This window comes from Macaca fascicularis, chromosome 5 (genome assembly GCF_037993035.2).
Source record: "Macaca fascicularis isolate 582-1 chromosome 5, T2T-MFA8v1.1".
NCBI lineage: Eukaryota > Metazoa > Chordata > Mammalia > Primates > Cercopithecidae > Macaca > Macaca fascicularis.
The window spans coordinates 168,673,220-168,692,819 of NC_088379.1; the positions used below are offsets into that span (position 1 = coordinate 168,673,220).

At 38.0% G+C, this 19,600-nt stretch overlaps 2 protein-coding genes across 33 annotated transcripts in view; one reads left to right on the forward strand and one right to left on the reverse strand.

Annotated features, from left to right (window-relative positions):
• Positions 1-13,764, forward strand: part of LOC123573455 (putative uncharacterized protein CCDC28A-AS1) — a 59,566-nt gene extending 45,802 nt beyond the window's left edge. For 2 of the 3 annotated variants that reach the window (XM_074040726.1, XM_074040727.1), the window contains exons 4-5: positions 11,742-11,855; positions 13,115-13,764. In XM_074040726.1, the coding sequence (XP_073896827.1) occupies positions 11,742-11,855; positions 13,115-13,269 (269 nt within the window). In that variant the 3' untranslated portion in view covers positions 13,270-13,764. Of the gene's footprint in view, positions 1-11,741; positions 11,856-12,209; positions 12,348-13,114 lie in introns of those variants that run through there. The other variant, XM_065545661.1, reaches the window with a different exon arrangement.
• Positions 1-19,600, reverse strand: part of MARCHF1 (membrane associated ring-CH-type finger 1) — an 830,557-nt gene that overhangs the window by 196,290 nt on the left and 614,667 nt on the right. The window lies entirely within an intron of this gene.

Below are 19,600 nucleotides of genomic sequence, written 5' to 3' on the forward strand. Positions count from 1 at the left end.
ATGGTGGCAGATGCCTGTAATCCCAGCTACTCTGGAGGCTGAATAGCTTGAGGTAGGAGAATCTCTTGAACCCGGGATGCAGAGGTTGCAGTGAGCCAAGATTGCATCATTGCACTCTAGCCCGGATAACAGAGCAAGACTCCATCTCTCTCTCTCTCCAAATCTCTCTCTCCCTCTCTCTCTCTCTCTCTCTCGAGAGATGGAGTCTTATATGAAAATCTTCCAAGTAGAAGGAAAATAATACGAGATGGAAATCTGGATCTATATGAAAGAATAAAAAGCACTGGAAATTGTTACTATTTTTAAGGAAAAAAAATCCCAAAAACTTCAATCTAGCCTTCATTTTCTATTCACGAATTAACTCATAATGAATGATTGCTATAAATGTAAAATCTAAAACTATACAACTTCTAAAAGAAAACAGAAGAAATCTTCGTAACCTTGTGTTGGGCAGAGATTTGTTAGGTGAAATACAAAAAGAATAATTCATAAAAGAAAACAATAATAAGCAAATGGCCTTTATCAAAATAAAGACTTGATCTTCAAATGACACTAGTAAAAGTACTAAAACACTGAGCAAAAATGTATGCAAATCACATATCAGATCAAGAAATTTTGTCTAGAATATACAACGAAATTTTAAAGCTCAATAATAAGAAAATAAACAACTCAATTTAAAGATGTACAAATCTTTGAACAAACTCTTCACCAAGAAGACATATGGATGTCTAATAAGCACATGCAAAGATGTTCAACATCATTAGCTAGGAGGAAAATGAAAATTAAATCCACAGTGAGATACCACTATATACCCAGTGAAATGGCTAAAAGTAGAACAAACAAGGAAAGAAACAAAAAGACCCGACCATTAAAGTGTTGGCAAGATAGGAAGAAATAGGAATCCTCACATACTGTTGGTGAGAATGTATAAAGAGACAGATACTTTGGAAAATAGTTTTGCAACTTCTAAAAAGTTAAAGGTATATCTACCATATGATTCATTCATTCTATTCTTAGGTATTTATCCAGTAAAAATTAGAGCATATGTGCAGACAGACTTGTACACAAATTAGCCCAGTAACCTTCTTTATAACAGCAAAACACTGGGGCAAAAACTAAATACCTGTGACATTTCTACACAATGACGCCTTATTCATCAACAAAAATGAATGAACTGCTGATACACAAAATAGCATTGATGATTCTTGAAATAATCATGCTGAGTAAGAAAGCTAGACCAAAAAAGTGCATGCTTTTTGTAATGTTCCAATTCTAGGGTAGGATGGTCAAATTCAGAACACTCAAACTAGTCTACAATGATAGAAAGTAGATCAATAATTGCCTGGGGATAAAGGCAGTGGGGAGGGGAAGGGTAGAGGAATTGTACAGGGAATGGAGGAAAGTTTCTAGGGGAAGACTATGCTCATTATATTGATTGCAGTAATGATTTCACAGGCTTATACGTATGTTAAAATGTATCATATTGTATACTTTAAACATTCGCAATTTGCAGTATGTCAGTTGTACTTCAATAAAATTATAAAAATAAAACAAATCACTCTTCTGCTCATAGCCCTATAATGTTTTTCCATTTGTTTTAGAATAACATTTAATGTTCCTAGTATGAGTTAAAAGATTCTACATGACCTGGCTCTTTGCTAGTGTTTTATACTTTTTACTATTAACTTCATCTAGTCTTCCTTTTGACACTGAACATAAGCATATTGCTGGTTAAAAACACTTGTTATTCTCTCAGCTGCATAAACCTTCCCTATAGATATTTACATCTTGCTTCCTCATTTTCTTTAATTCTTTAATACAATGCTACCGCCTCAGAGAAGGCTTCCCTGGCCACACTGTTGACAGTAGTCCTCACACACTCAGGACACATCAGTCTTCATCCTTTTACCCCAATCCATCTATCTCCCTGCATCTTAACACCACCTGGTATTACATTAAATCGTTTTTTATTTATTATTCATTTCCCCATTAGAACGTGAGAGCTACAGTTATGGAGAACTTGTCTGTTTTGTTCAGTGCTATAACTCCATCTACTGGAACAGTTTCTAACATATTATACAGTCAATAAAGATTTATTGATACAAATATCTAGACACAGGCTGTCTTAGTTGGTTTGTGCTGCTACAACAGAGTAGCTGAGACTAGGTAATTCATAAAGAATAAAAACTTATTTCTCACAGTTAAAGAGTCTAGGAAGTCCAAGATTAATGTGCTGACATCTGGTGAGGACATTTTTGCTATATCCTGACATGTGTGAAGTTTCTTGTATAAGAACCTTAATTCCATTAATAAGGGAGGAGCCCTTATGGCTTAATCACCTCTTAAAGGCCCCACCCCTTAAAACTATCAGATTGGCAAAACCTGAATTTCAGGGGGCCGCATTCAAACCACAGCGAGTGCTAACCCTTGCTTCTTGTACACTATTGTACTGGAACAGTCCTTGTTACCATTTTTAAATTTTTCCTTCCATTTTTTTCTTGAGATATGTTGATATATATGTTAGGATTGGAGTCTTAAACTATTGATACAGGGGTCCCCCCTTCATAGGGGATATATTCCAAGATAGTGGATGCCTTTAACTACAGGGAATACCAAATCCTATATACATCATGTTTTCTCCTATATGTACATACTTATGATAAAGTTAATTTATAAATTGGGCAGAATAAAATATGAATAACAGTAACAGTAAAATAAAACAATTATAAAAATATGCTGTTCACAATTTCATGGATAGAAGATTAATTCTTACCATAAATCTTAGCAACCTCCATATATATATATATTTTAAATTTTCCTATTAAGTAGAGAACTTTCATCATTTTACTTTAAGGAATTACTTTATGAATTCTTTTTGGCATACCCTAATTGCCAGTATCATTACCCTTATTTTTGGAGGCATTATTAAGTAAAATAAGGGTTACTTGAACACAAGCACTGCATACTACGTCAGTTAATCTGATAGCCAAGAAAGCTACTAAGTGACTAAGGGGCAGGTGGCATTGACAGCATGGATATGCTAGGAAAAGTGATGATTCACGTCGCAGGTGGGATGGAGCAGGACACTGAGATTTCATGTCGCTACTCAGAACTGCTGGCAATTTAAAACTTATACATTATTTATTTCTGGAATTTTCCATTTGATATTTTTGGATCTCAGTTGACTTCTGGTAGCTGAAACTCTTGATACTGAAACTGTAGATGGGGGGGGGCAGGGGTGGGGTATTGCATTATCTCCAGCCTAACTTTTTCCAGAGTGCAAAGAATCACACTGAAATGGGTAGTGATACCTAAATCCAGTAGAATATTATGATGCCTAAGACATATAGGGCTAAAGTCCTAAGATAGTTTAAAGAAACTAAGAGCTGTAAAATAAATGTAGATGACATGAAATTATATCACATGTAAGAAATACAATAAAAAGTTATAAAGTATTCACCAGTATGTTTTTATTCTAATATAGTCAACAGATAGTTATTTTATACCTGTGAGTCAGAAATTCTTTTTCATTAAAAATAAAGTCTTGCATAAAATATAATTTACTTTCTTCATACTTTTTAAATTCCATATCATTTTTTAGTTTTCTCCCTTAATACCCTAAAGTGAAAAGCCTAATAAATTTATGATGGTCCTAACACATTCAGGTTCTCTGGTGGAAAGTTCTACCATCAATTGAGACTGATTGAGCAAAGCCAGAAATGCGTCAGGGAAAGCTCATTTGTTTGCCAGGCCTCAAAGTAGAGACCTGGTGTCTAAGTGTCCTTTAATTAGGTGACTCCTATGGCTATGCTCATTTATTTAAGTCACTTCTCAGCACTCACAGCTTTTTTCAATTGCTTCTGGAAGCAGTTTAGGCTTCCTGGTGGTCTGGATGTTGGATGCGTTGAAGAGGACATGGTAGGGTTATATGCTCTTCTGAAATCGGCAGGCTGCCTTGTAGGTCTGGTCCTAACAAACAGGTTTCAGTTCTCATTCTTGTTGCTTCAGAAAGGGCTAGAGGAAAGTCTTCTCAAATTGGCTTCAATTAGTGTGGGCAACAGAAAAATGTAGAGGATACATTTTAATCTAATTTCAGGCACTTGGAGTAAACATCAGTTTTTCTCAGTTTATGGTGGAAGTTTCCACCAAAGAACCAAAACCTTCTTTGGGGTCATTTGAATTACTTGGCAGAACAAAGATGAGTACTTATGGGTTTGGGGCTCTGTTTCCCTCATGCTTTATTAAATCTTAATACATATATTTAGCAACAGAGAGCTTTTGCTATTTTGTGAGAATATTTTCATTATTATTGCCTCTTACGTGATACTACACGTGAGAGCCTACATTTTATGTAATAAAACTTCTACAAAATGAGTAGTAATGTATTATCAGTCACCTGGTACACTCACATTAAATACCAAAATATGCCCGCAATGTCTTTATGTGCCTAATAAAGGGCTATTTTTCTTATTCAAAATTATGTTTTAAGCAATACTTTATGTTGGGTGATTAACATGTTCCCAAATAGCAGTTCTCACTAATGCAAAGCAGAACAGAATTTCATTCTTCTGTTCAGGATTTAGACTGAGTAAAAATACTTCACTGTCATAAAGACAAAAGCCACAGCTGGATAGATGGCAGAAAAGCACTCATTAAACTTTAACACCTAAAGCATATTTTAAACTACAAATTACTTCAAACATCATAAATATCCTAAATTCTTAGGCGAGCAACTAACCTCTACTTCCTTCCTACATTGTTTTTAAATGAGTGGCAGCTGATGCCCAGAAAAGCAAGACTGAAAAGAAGGGAAAAAATTTCCTTAAATCGATGGTTAAAGTTTCAGAAGATTTTATTCTTTTTGTCAAATTCTCTTCAAAAGTTAGCAATATTTGTCTTATGAAAGAAAATATTATTCTGTTATGGAAACCAAACACCTCAATACAATACTCAAGGAAGTATAATTTTATAGCATTTTGGCTTTCATTTATTTACCTAAAAATTTTACACATGGAATACATATTTGTTCATATCTTTGAAATATTTCACAACCTTTTCAACACATTGAGTGGTGAAGGGATTTTATACTCTTCCTCCCACGTGGTATATTATAGAGACTCCTCACAGAGTTGCCAATGAATCAGACAATCCCAGTGAAATACAGAATCACTGGACAAGTCACAAAAGGACATAATAAACTAGTTCAATGTCATTATGCAACAAGTTATTATTCACAAATTATGAAGGCTGATTATTATATACTAGAAAATTCGGTATGATGAAAAGGACATCCCTGCTCTTGACATTTATGTCAGGAAGAATGGTAAAATTGTATGTGTGGTAAGGGTTATAGAACAGTAATTTCAAAGTATGCCATATCTTTAATAAAAGAACACTAAACTGAAATGTCATGAACTCAAAAATACCCTCCTCTTAAAAGTTTTAAAGAACACTCTTCAGTATTTAGCAACTAAAATAGTATAAGAGATAATCATGTAAAATTCGTTAACATGACATTCAGAATAAATTCTGAGGAGGAAATAATTTTAGGAAAAGTTTTCAGTTATATTTAATCACTCGAACTTCTTTTATATGCTAATTTTCAGAAATAATCTTTACTTCACCGTTTTATGTTAAGATCAAGGTACATTTTATTTAAAATATAACAACAATCATCACTTGAGAACTTCACAAAATCTTGTCCTATTGTAAAAAATCTATTTTTCTCATTACACACCTTTCAATGGAGTAAAATTCTCTTTGAGAGGGCGTTCTACCTGTAAGTCAAAATATTTGAATGATGGTAAAAGAAAGTGACAAACTGTGATCCATTTTTTTCTTGTGGCAATCACTTTTTGCCATTTACTTACCAATATGTAAATTACCTGATCATTATAGGCACACTGCATGATTGAACTAAACTTGGTTCACAGTTATTTAAAATGAGAGACTTGATGATTATGCCAGCTGAGAGCACAGTTTTAGCTCTTGATAAGACAAATGGCACTGTAAAACTACCTGTCTCCATCCCCTGCCCTCCTAATCCCTCAGCCTCCCACTAACTTACTGCTCTAATCTGACCTCATTCAGTGCAGGATACATGTTATTCATCATTATATGCTTTAGTCCCAGTACAGGTCTTAGCTTTTATATCATCCTTTCTGCTGTCAAGAACTGTGAACGTAGTGAGATTTTACCTTACTTGCAAGCTATCAAGTTAGTCTGCCAGTTTCACTGATGGGGGCAGAGGACACAAGACTCATGGGTCAGAGATAAGGTCAGTTTATTACTTATAGCAATAGCAGTAGCCTGAGTATCACATTGTGCTGGTTCTTCATGGCCCAATCCCCACTGAGCAATGGGTACAGGGCCAGGTGATGTCTATACATTAAGTGGGTTGTGTAACTGGGGGGAAGTCTTGAGTTTAGGGAACCAAGTTAATTACAATGGCCAGTAAGTATGCCTGCCCTTTACTGTATACTTTGTCTCCCTTCCAAGGATCTTCACTATATAAATATTCTTACAAAGGTAGTATGGAGGACAAACAGATAGCACTATGTTAGCAAGATTTGCAGGAATGTAAAAGATTCACAGAGAACTATATTTCAACATAGCTCCATGTTAAGGTAATGCATTTGAGTTGTTTTTACTGAGTTGGCAGATAGTAGAATGAAGAAACTCTAGAGCTCACAGTTCACATAAAGCTATTCACCTCGCTACTCAAGGGCTATCAGAGGATACATAGTGGCAACCAGATGAAAGGAGATTTTTATGTCATCTGCTGCAAAGAAGAGCCCTTGCCATTTTTAATAAATAATATCTGTCAATATGGACCTCTCCTTTCTTCCACTTACACTCTTCAGGTTGCATGTTGTCCTTCTGTGATACCCTCTCTATTGTCTCCTTATTGTCTATGTGGCTCTTTTATCTACTTGGTCTTCATAGCACAGAGTGTGACGTAAAAATACATAGCTTTTGAGGTCAGAAAACTGGGTTTTAAACTCAATTCTTTTCTACTAGTTATGCAACCGTGGGTAAATAATTCAAAATCACTATCAATTTTCTTATATGTAAAATTAGGGGGCTAAATTTGGAACACTGTTCTGTTACCCCTATTATTCTTTTACTTGTGCTTTTATGGTTTAATTGATTAGGAGTGTTATTGATGTGTTAGTACCTGTATGTGTACAGGCCGGGTGCGGTGGCTCAAGTCTTGTAATCTCAGCACTTTGGGAGGCCGAGGAGGTCAGGAGTTCAAGACCACTCTGGCCAACGTGATGAAACCCCATCTCTACGAAAAATACAAAAATTAGCCAGGTGTGGTGGCACACGCCTGTAATCCCAGCTACTCGGGAAGCTGAGGCAGAATTGCTTGAGCCCAGGAGACGGAGGTTGCAGTGAGCAGAGATTGTGCCACTGCACTCTAGTCTGGGCGACAGATGAGACTGTATCTCAAAAAAAAAAAAAAAAAAAAAGAGAAGAAAAGGAAAAAAAAATTTGGAAACCTAACATCAGCGTGTATAAGCAACTGCGTGTTTGTTTGCCCAAGACCACAAAGCTGATAACACATATTGGTTTCCTTCCAGTGTCACAGACATTTCCCTCACAGGAAATTCTGTCTCACAGGAGATCTGGCCTGAAATAGAGAGGATAAGGAGTGTGTTGTCCTTTTTATGTTATCTATGTTCTTTCTTCTTTAAGCTTCTCTGATATCTCCAGCCAAGTCACAGGGTTCCCTAGCCATTGTGAACTGAGGCAATATTATTTCTACTTATTTCTAACACATTTTAATGTTTTCTATTATAACGATATATATTTATTTATATAAAACAATTTGTTGTTTTAATTTCCTTCACAAAGTTGTGCAACCTCTACTAATTTGCTTAGTCTCACCATCTGAAGTTTTCATTTTTGTGTATGCCTTACAATGTATAGAATAAAGTAGTACAGTAGCATATGCATTTTTAAATGCTCTTTTAAAATATAGGCACATTGGGGGGTATGTCTGCAATTTTTTTTACGATGGTGCGTAACCAAAAATCATGGGGACCACTGGCTTAGGGAAATACTCTATGGTCTTCTACCAAATCCACCAGTTGATCTGTGTTCTTCAGTTGTGCTCACTTTCTTCTAATTCCTCTTCCTCAGACTGAGTGATGTCAAACAAACATGACAGTCAATTATTGACTAGAACTAAAAGGGATTAACTCTTCTCCTTTCCCTTTCTCTCCCTCCCTTTCCCTCCTTCCCTCCCTCCCTCCTTCCTTCCTTCCTTCCTTCCTCCCTTCCTTCCTTCCTTCCTTCCTTTTCTTCTTTCTCTCTTCTTTTCTTTTCCTTTTTCCTTTCCTTTTCTTTTTTTTCTCTTTTCTCCTTTCCCTTTCCCGTTCCCCTTCCCCTTCTCCTTCCCCTTCTCCTTCCCTTTCCCCTTCCCCTTCCTTTCCTTTCGTTTCTTTTCCTTTCCTTTCCTTTCCTTTTTTTCTTGAGACAGGGTATCATTCCATCACCTAGGCTAGAATTCAGTAGCATGATCGTGGCTTACTGCAGCCTCAACTTCCTGGGCTCAAGCCATCCTCTTGCCTCAGCCTCCTGAGTAGCTTGGACCCCAGGTGCACACCACCATGCCTCCCTAAATTTTTTAATTTTTTGTAGAGACAGGGTCTCATTATGCTGTCCAGGTTGGTCTCAAACTCCTAGGCTCAAGTGATCCTCCCACCTGGCCTCCCAGTGTGTTGGGATTATGGGGATGCCCAGTGCTGGAATACCAAAGATTCTGAATCTAAGATGGGAGATCTAAGATAGCACCTACAAATCTGTATTTTAAACTGTCTCCCAGATGATTTTTTAGGGGCCAAATGTGGACTGGTTTTTAATTAAAGAATATGTAGATGGGACAAAATACCATTTTCAAGTTGGGAATAATTTCTTCGTATTGTCTGGAATTGGATTCTTTGAACGGTTGAAACTAGAAAATTGACATTTGAATAGTCAAACTATTTTTGAATTTTAACATCGAATTTGAACCTTTTAAGTGAAATTAATATAAGAAAAGTATATACTCATTGTAAATGAACAATGTCTACATTTGTTAAGTAATAAAATATATCAATTAAATTTTTGCTATATAGTCTGTTTAGTAATATAAATTAAATGTGTCTGTGGACTATAGAGTAGTCCTCATGTAATTAGAACTATGTTTAGCCTAAATATAGATTCTTACTAGACTCTCATACCCCACTTTTTGAGATTGAACCATCTAGACATCAAGACATGTATTGTTAGCTCTAGTGACTTTGGAGAAAATCAGACGACTCCACGCATGTGGAACGAGTGCTGGGATAGGACAGGGGTTTTGCCCAGAGGGAAGTGGATGCCCCATCCATCTATAATGCTGGAGCAGGAATGACTGTGCCTTGTGCTAGTTCAGAAAAATCCCTCTCCTCTGTCTCATGTTAAGTGGAGAGTTGGACTTTGTACCCTGAGGAGAGTACATGGGCAAGGAGGATTGCAATTAATGGATGTCAACCGAGGAGTGATGAGGTTCAAAAATTTGAAAAGGAGAGCTTTATTTCTCACATAACTTGTAGCATGGTCTTTCTGATAGCCAGGAGTTGGAAACAGATACTTGGGAGGAGGGAAAGGGAATAAAAATTTATGCTGATTGGGGTGGCCAAATATACATATTCAATAAATTATATGAGAAGTCATGATATTTATGAAAGGGAAACATATACATTCACATTTAAGCTTCATGCCCCTTCCTGGATCCCACGTTCAAAAAATGATGGCATTAGCATGATCTGAGGGTGGAGTTTTCAGCCCTTTGACATCAAAAGTGAAGCGGAGGACATGAAAACTCTTACTGTGCATTCTCCTCCATAAATTGGCCAGAACCATTCCATGGTTGGTGGTCTCTTCTAAAGCAGAAATGAAGGGTAGCTCCACATAGCTGGTTGTCAGTGGTGGAGTCTTTGAAAGAGCTGGTTTCTGTTTAGTTCTTAGGGAAGAAAGTTGAACTGTGGTTAGTGAGGGAGGGGATATAACAAAGCATGTCTCATCCTCTATCCCGTCATAGCCAAGAATTCAGTTTTCAAGGTTACACTGGACTCCCTTTGGCAAAGAGATAGTCTGTTCAGTCAGTTGGGGGGCTCAAATTTATTTTTAGTTTACATGGGAGAAAAATTGACCCTTGAAACATGGCAGCAAGCTGGGGACAATGGAGAGAGATAGTTTCACCTCTGGAAGGACATGGCCAATGGGCTCTAGAAAAAAATATGTGATCTTTACTTTAAAGTTGTATCATTTCTTTCTCCCCTGATACTAACTATTGCCAAGCTCTCAGCAATAAGTGCTATAGCCCAGTGTTGGCTCTGCTTTGAGGAAATAGTAGAAGGACCTATTTCTTTTCAGTGGCTGAAGCAGACTGAGAACTGCAGCCTAATCATGAGTCAGCAAATGATCTCCACTCCCATGCCTTTCTTGTTGCCGCACTCCACAACTTCATTGTCCTACTGACCATTTTCAGTAACATCTTTAGGACTGTTAATGTAGGCATTAGCTCCACAGGGATCCCTTATGAGAAATTCTCATTCATTCCTATGTTCCTGGTGAGCAATTGCACTGTACTTAAGGAAACAGATGGAAACAGTTTGGGTTGGATAGCTCAGCTAGTAAAGATTCAGGACTAATAAAGTCAAGGTCAGGAGATTGTTTTCTATAGTAATCAGGGAGCAATTAACTTAGAAAGAGGAATAATTTTCCAAAGGCAGTGATTAAAGCTGCACCTTGGCGAATGACCGCTGTCATCATGAAGCCCAGGTGAGAGAAGGGAGGTGCTTAATGTGTCCATCAGCAGATCTATTAGTGATAGATGACTTCTTAATGCCTGTGGGGGCCTCTGACAGGCTTAGACAAGAAAAGAAGGAAATAATTAAGGGCAGGAAAAGGAGCAGAAGAAAAAAGAGAAGATAATGAAAGCATCTCAACATGTATGTTTGTGGGAATGCAAAGCTATAATTGACAAGACAATTTGCAATTGACAAGACATTGAAGGAAGAGTACTTCCGGAATTCCTCAATGCTATCAGTGTTGTGGTAACCTATTATCACTCAGAATGGAGCAGAGAAACAATCATATCCAGATGAAGGTATCTTGACAGTGACATTCACTCCTAGGCAGGCATGTCATAGGTTCAGCTCAAGCTAAAAGGGGATTTCTGGAGAAGAAGCCTGAGCAGTATTCAGAAGCAGAAAGTTAAATATGTGAATCAAAGCTAAAATTATCTCCCTCTTTCTCTGTGTGTAATTACTTAAAAATTACAAACAGACTTTTAATGAAGGAAGAATGTGAAAGAATATAATTGTTTACGTCCATGGTTTAGAACAGTAGTGTGCAGAGTCAGAAGGACTGAGTCAACCACCTGATCTGCATGAGACAGCAGGAGCTATTCCTGGAAGATGAATCAGAAGGGTGAGACCCTTTTCTTACTTAAAGATTTCTTACGTATGTATCTCTAGTTCTTCTATTTTCAGTAGTACTTCCTCTGATAAGCTTTCGTTGTGAAGAAAACTAGCCCCATGAAGTAGATGCTATGGGTGATATAACGGTACTTTCATTTGGATCTATCCTGTGATTCCTTCTCTTCTACGTAACCATTTGCACGCATGACACACAAATACCTGATCAGTTAAAGACATATTACTCTTTTTGTTGGTTTTTGTTGTTGTTGTTGTTTTTTGAGACAGGGTCTCTGTCACCCAGGCTGGACTGCAGTGCTGTGGTCATATCTCACTGCAACCTCAAACTTCTGGGCTCAGGGGATTCTCCCATCTCAGACTCCCAAGCAACCGGGACTACAGGTACGCACCAGTGCATGTGGCTAATTAATTTTTTTTTTGTAAAGATGGGGTCTCACTTTGTTGTCCAAGCTGGTCTTGAACTCCGGTGCACCCATCCTGGGCTCCCAAAGTGCTGGGATTACAGACATGAGTCACCGTGCCTGGCCAACATGTATGACTTAAGCAGACATTACATTAAAGTGATTCTGGTACTTTAACCCCAAAAAGAAAAGTACGATGATAACCACCTTATTAAGCTCACCAATTGTTATTTTAAGTACAGCTTTAAGCACTTGTTTCTGCAAAGCTTATCTGCTCTTAATTATGAAAAATTAAAGCATTTGCTTTAAACAATATCCTCGATTCCAATTTTAGAAGCGCTACTGGGGGAAGAGGACAGAGGCGAAGGACAATCTTGAATCTGGAAGGAAACAACAGTCAAGTCTGGAATGTTGACTAACACTGGATATTCAGTATAGGGTCAAAACAAAGATTATAAAATTATCTGATGTGGCACTAAAACTGCCAGGACAGTTCCACTGCTCTTACTCATTCCCAGCTCTCATATACTCGCTACAGATAAACAGACGAGAAGAGTGGTATGAGGTAGAATTTCCAAGCATCTAAAGATTGTTTTCAGGTTAAACACAATGGACAGCGGCAACCCAGTAAGATGTTCTATGACAGAAATGTAATGTTGAGCGTTTTACCACCGTACCTGATTATGGTAAAGTTAATGTATAAAGTGGACACTAATTACCCACACCTAATTTGCTTCTCTGTTTAAGCAAAATCAATTAAATTAACAAGCAATGGAAAGATGATACACCACCTTGCAGTGGCACGATCTCGGCTAACTGAAAGCTCTGCCTCCCAGGTTCACACCATTCTCCTGCCTCAGCCTCCCGAGTAGCTGGGACTACAGGCGCCCACCACCGTGCCCGGCTAATTTTTTTGAATTTTTAGTAGAGACGGGGTTTCACCGTGTTAGCTAGGAGATACACCATCTTTTGCAATGTAGAGCTAAATAATTTGCTGAAATTAGTAATCTTAGATTTTAAAAAATAAATACCCAGAAATTGGCACTGAAATAGATATTTTGTATCACAACTTATACTCTCAATCGTATGACAACACAGTTTGGCTATAGCTCCAGCATCGGTTAAGTGTTTGCAATAAATCACCTCAGTGAGGAGTACTTCAAATGTAGTTTTTCCATAAAATATTAATCTAAATTTGGAAATTGACCCCGATTTTCAAATCAGTTTCTATTTCATTAGCAGGTGCCAGAGGAGTTTTCAAAGTGACTGTATTCAACTTACTCGTAAGGACAGTGATCAATTTATTACCGTGTGCATTTATTTTGCCAAGACAAGAGGATTCCAAGGACCCACTGGATGAATTTTCACAGCATTTTATTTCCATTTTCAAATGAATTTTTTTTTTTTTAGGGGAATGTCTCAGGGTGAGGAGGATTTTCATATTTTATTTCCATATTTTGGGTGCAGAGTTGTATTAGAAGTCCACACATCCGTGAAAGGCATGGAAAAATAGCAAGTTATTCATCAGATTGCAATGAACCTCTTATATAGTATCTCCTCATGTCCTTGTCTAGGTATCTGAGTCAGCACCATGTATTAGTATAAGTCTGTATTTTTGAGTCGATCGGAATTTGCAGTTACTTAAGCCCTCTGATCTTCAGTGACTTGTCTATAAAATGGAAAAAAAATACTTAATTTGTTGGCAAATAATGTGTAAGGCTCAAATAAATGTAAGTGTCCAGAATAATACCTGTCAAATAAGGGTACAATATTTATAGAGCACTTTTTTCTTGATGGTGCATTGCTTACATTATAAATTAGAGGAGAGTGAAGTCAGATTTTACACGAAAAGGTTACACCTCTTTTTGTAAAATAAATAATTATCCTTTTACATATGTGTGTACATATTCTTTTATGTATGTGCCTCATTTCACAAAAGATTGAGTCAAGCTGTAAAAATATTTTAAATACAGTAAAGTTGAAAATAAAATAGAGCCAGAAAATATATTGACTAAAGACATAAAAGAGAGAATATGATATAGAAATTATGAAAAATAGACCTTACGTCCATATACTTTTTTCCCTACTAAATAGGCCTAAAAATTGGGCTCTGTGCTCCCAAGGGACCAAAAGCAAAAAGGAAAACAAAACCAGTACCAAACTATAGCTTACTTATTTTAAACAGCTTAGCAATCTCACACCAGAAATGAAACTTTTCATGAAGTGTTGCATGCTAGTTTTTTCTCTTTCTTTCTTTTTTTTTTGAGACAGAGTTTCACTCTGTCGCCCAGGCTGTAGTGCGGTGGCGTGATCTCAGCTCATGGCAACCTCTGCCTCTCAGGTTCAAGCCATTCTCTGTCTCAGCCTCCCGAGTAGCTGGGATTACAGGCGCCCACCACCACGCCCGACTAATTTTTTTTGTATTTTTAGTAGAGACGGGGTTTCATCATCTTGTCCAGGCTGATCTTGAACTCCCGACCTCATGATCCACCGGCCTCAGCCTCCCAAAGTGCTGGGATTACAGGCGTGAGCCACCACGCCCAGCCTCCATGCTTGTTTTTTAAGGGACATGTAGTAGGTAACATACTTGACCCCGTTGATACAAACACACAAGGGAAGATCTCTGAATGAGGCCATCATGCTGGAGGAGTGCCAGGGACACACTCCAGCTGGCACTCCAGGTGAGTATACTGAGTCCTGAGCAGCAGCTCTCAAATAGCTCAATACGGATCCCTCTTATCTCCTCACATTTTACCCTCAAACAGTAAAACATCTAATCAAAATTTACATTCTCAAATTGCTCATCCAACAACATGCCATGAGATAATTCCCAGGAGCTAGCAATGTAAAAGCAAGTGAGCATCTTGCATGGATGGCATTGCTGCTTTCCTCTGAGGAGTTTAGGAATTTCTTTTCACCTTACAGAAGCTGGGTTGTTTTGAAGCTGGTCAGTTAAGTAATGCATAATCTTATCGTTTTAAAAGGAAACAAGATTTTATTTTTTAGAGCCATTTTAGGTTCACAGCAAAATTGAAGGGAAAGCACACAGATTTCCCATATTCCTCTTACTGCCACAAATGCATAGCCTCCCCCATTATCAACACTCACCAACAGAATGGTACATTTGTCACATCAGTGAATGTACACTGACATATCACCCAAAGTCTATGCTTTACATTAGAGTTCATTCTTGGTGTTGTTCATTCTATGGGTTTGGACAAATGTATAATGACATAGATCCATCTTTACAGTATCATACACAGCAGTTTCACTGCCCTAAAAATTCTCTGTGCTCTGACTATTCTTTCTTCCCTTCCTCTTAATCCCTGGACACCATGGATCTTTTCACTTTTGTCTAATTTTGCATTTTCTAGAATAGGTATAGTTGAACTCAAACAGTACATAGCCTTTTCAAATTGTCTTTTTTACTTAGTCACGTGCATTTAAGTTTCCTCTATGTCATTTTATGGCTTGAGAGCTCATTCTTTTTGGTGCTGAATAATATTCCATTGTCTGGATGTACCACAGCTTATCTATCTATTCACCCAGCGAAGGACATTTGGTGGCTTCTAAGTTTTGACAATTATACATAAAGCTGACACAAACATTTATGTGAAGGATTTTTTGTGTGTGTGTGTGTGGAAGTAAGTTTTCAGCTCATGCGGGTAAATACCAACGAATAGATTTCTGGATGGTGTAATAACAGTTATATTTAGTTTTGTAACAAACTGCCAAAGTGACTTTCGTGACGGCTGTACCATTTTGCATTCCCGCAGTATCCTGTTTGCACACTCTGGCTTTTTGCTCTCCCTTTTCCCATGCCTCCACTTTCTTTTTCATGATTTTTTTTTTTTTTGAAACATACTCTGATAATATATCAGCATGTAATATTTTGACTGAGGCTTTGTTTTCTTAGAAATGTGGGCTAATGTGACTGACATGTATATTGTGCTACCTCTAAGCTGATGGAATCACTTCACCTCATGAGCCATCATCCTCATCATTGTGCATCAGCAGTGGGGGAGTTTTGGGGATTGAGGCTCCTTCCTCAGAGGCCAAAAACTAAATGAAAGCACAAATCCAGAGACATAAGTTGACCACCGAAGCTTGTCTTTGACCTTGAGCACATTTTCAAAGCTGGGTGGACTTGATCAACAGTTTCTAGTACAACACTTTGCTGAGTGAGGTAAAGGGAACAAAGTTCAGGGTCTGCCAATGGTACCGCCAAATAGGAGAGAAATGTATAATCTGCAACATTAAAAGGCTGCACTGCCAGTGTCATGACCGAAAAGAAGTATTTCATGTCCTTTCATGGCACTATAAAACTGTCTTTCACAAACCATGACACTTAGATGAAGGGAAAAATACTCTCCTTTGAGAATTTGTAACTATTTCCAGCCTGAATCTACATTAGCTGACTGGACCAAAATACCTCAAGCTGAGAATTTATTGTAAAGTGATCCCAAGCTGGTAGTGCCCCAAGGTACTGGCAGAAACAAATATAAATTTTCTCTGATGGAACCCCCTTTTAGGTCCCAAAATAATTCCCACAGGCATGTTCCAAGATATATAAGCTCACAGTCAAAACTCAAAATTCACCAGAAAACAAGCTATCATATAAGACCTAGTGAATTTACTGACAGCTGAATTTGACATGCAAAGCCTTTGAAATCTGGTAGTGTGAGACAAGCCATATGCTCAAAATGTTTAATAACATAAATGAGGGGATTGAATATATAAGTCAAGAAGGAAAAATTATCAGGCAGATTCCTAGAAAAATGGAACAAGAAGACCAAACTGAACTTCTAGAGCTAAAATAGCATAACAGTATAACAACCGAAATTTAAAAACCCATATCACAATAAATTAGATGCCACTAAGAGAATGTTAGCTGAAAGATATACAGCGAAATAATTTACATAAAATACAGAAAACAGAAAGAAATATAAGAAAGACATTTAGAGACCTGGACGACTGTTGGGTCTGTCCCACAGACCCTGGCCAACGGATGAAACAAGTACTCTGATACAGGTATGTGGTGTAAGAGCAGCTAGGTGATTGTCTGGCTCTAGTGGCCAGAGAGCAGGCCCGAGAAGCTGGAGATGCTAGCTTTTATTCAGTGCAGCTACAATGCCAAAAACCTGGAGCCCATGCAACCTGTAGGTAATTAACGTTTATTGTTCCCCTTTCAGGGAACATCATGTGCCTGGATGGTCAAAGGTCATTTCCTGGTCAACATAAGTAAACAAGCCTGTTAAGGATAAATTCCTCCACATCCCCTTGTACTTACTCCTGGTCCTCTGCCTCAGGGTTATAGAACAGCTACCTTCAGCTATTCTCCCCCTGTGGCTCTGCAGAACCTTCTGACCTTTCAGAAGGTTTGTGTCCTTTCCCTGTAGTTTTTCCCACCACTCTGTCCGATCCCCCACAGATGACTGAGTGAGGACAGCTAACAAATATCTAACTAGACAAAAGAATTAGGTAAAGGCTATATTTAACTATTCTAGATCCTTCATCTTTTTATATATATTTTAGAATTAGCTTGCTAATTTCTACCAACAAAAATCCCATGAGCTTGCTGGCATAATTAAAGGTATTGCATTGAAACTACAGTCATACTGGGGATAGCTGGTATTGATTCACTGTTCCTCAGGTGATCAGTCTGCATGCCAACAGGGAATAGATTACTGCATCATTCTGAGTTGCTGAGAACAGACAATGTGTCTGTTCTCAGGCTCAAGTAATACAGCATTTATGTACCGAAAGAGCAAGAGAGAGAAAGGTTACTAGATCTGGCCCATTGCCAGGTGATCCATCCCTCAGGGCCAGGGATCACCTTTCAAGCCTACGTGAGCAGTGTGGCTGCACACATCTCACTTCCTGCTGTCACAAAAAGATCTGGTTCCCTCCCTGGTGGAAACAGATATAGCAGCAGGGTGGCACAGGCCCCCCCATTGACACATATGCTTGAGCAGAACAAAGAAGTACATATTAAGACTAAAATAACAAATACATCACCAAATAAAGAGATATGCTCCACATAGGTTGTGAGGGCTCTTCATCTCTTTGCAAGGAAATGTTTTAGGCTTGTAGCCATTCATGTGAATGTGTAAGGGTCAAGAGCTACATAGGATTGCCTTTTCCAACAGGTGTTGGTAATATTGCTTTTCTTTAGTCTATAAATGTGGTATATCTTTTTATATTTATTTAAATCTTTTTTTCCCTGTAGTTGCACATTGTTTTCAGTATACTGATCTTGTATCTTTTTATTAAACTTATTCCTGAGAATTTTATATTTTAATGTTATTGTAAATGGTATTGATTTTACAATTTCATTTTAAGTTATTTTATTCTGAGGGTATGAACAGATAACTTTTTTTTTTTTTTTTTTTTTTTTTTTTTTAAGACAGAGTCTCACTCTGTCACCCAGGCTAGAGTGCAGTGGCACGATCTTGGCTCACTGCAACTTCCGCCTCCCTGGTTCAAGTGATTCTCCTGCCTCAGCCTCCCAAGTAGCTGGGATTACAGGTGCACGTCACCACACCCGGCTAAGTTTTGTACTTTTAGTAGAGACGGGGTGTCATCATATTGGTCAGGCTGATCTCAGACTCCTGACCTCGTGATATGCCCGCCTTGGTCTCCCAGAGTTTTTGGATTACAGGCGTGAGCCACCTCACCTGGCCTCTTAATTAACTTTTTGTACACTAACATCATTATTGACCTTTCTAAATTCACTTATTGTTTCTCGTATTCATTATTATTATTATTATTATTTTGATTCCTTGGAATACCCTTGCAAACAATCAGGTCATCTAAAAATAAAATCAGGTCAGCTTCTTGTTTTCCAATTTTTATGGCTTTTCTTTTTTTATCGCATTCTTGCCTTGGAAATCCAGTAAAATACTGAATATTAATAGAAGTGATGAGGGCGATCATATTTGCCTTTTGTATACCTTATGCAGTTTGCCTTTACCACCATGCACAACATCAGCTGTAACTATTTGTAGATGGTCTTCATCAAACAGGGGGAATATCTCTTTTCTATTCCAAGTTTGCTGATAATTTTTGTCATAAATAGTTATTAAATTTTATCAAGAGTATTTCCTGAATCTATTGAGTTGATAATATGATGTGGTTATACAGCTCCTGAGAGCCTATTTTGTGGAATCAGCCAAGCAGAAGCACTTAACAGTGGCTATCTCAGTAAGATGTTCAAATATTAAGCCAGGTGCAGTGGATCACACCTGTAATCCCAACACTTTGGGAGGCTGAGGCAGGCAGATCATTTGAGGTGAGGAGTTCGAGACCAGCCAGACTGACATTGTGAAACCCTGTCTCTGTTAAAAAAAAAAAAAAAAAAAAAAAAAATAGCCTGGCATGGTGGTGCATGCCTGTAGTCCCAGCTAATCGGGAGGCTGAGGTAGAAGAATTACTTGAACCTGGGAGGCAAAGGTTGTAGTGAGCTGAGATCGTGCCATTGCACTCCAGCCTGGGTGACAGAGTGAGACTGTTTTGGGGAAAAAAAAAATTTCTTCCTCTTTCTCTATTTAATTCTTCCTGTCCCTCACTCCTCATTTTTGGGAATGAATTGTCTCAGCCTAGGAATCCTAGACCAAAACACTTTTTAACCATTAGAGACACTGAATCAATAAACATACTTGACAGGGCTGGGCATGGTGGCTCACACTTGTAATCCCAGCACTTTGGGAGGCCGAGGCGGGCAGA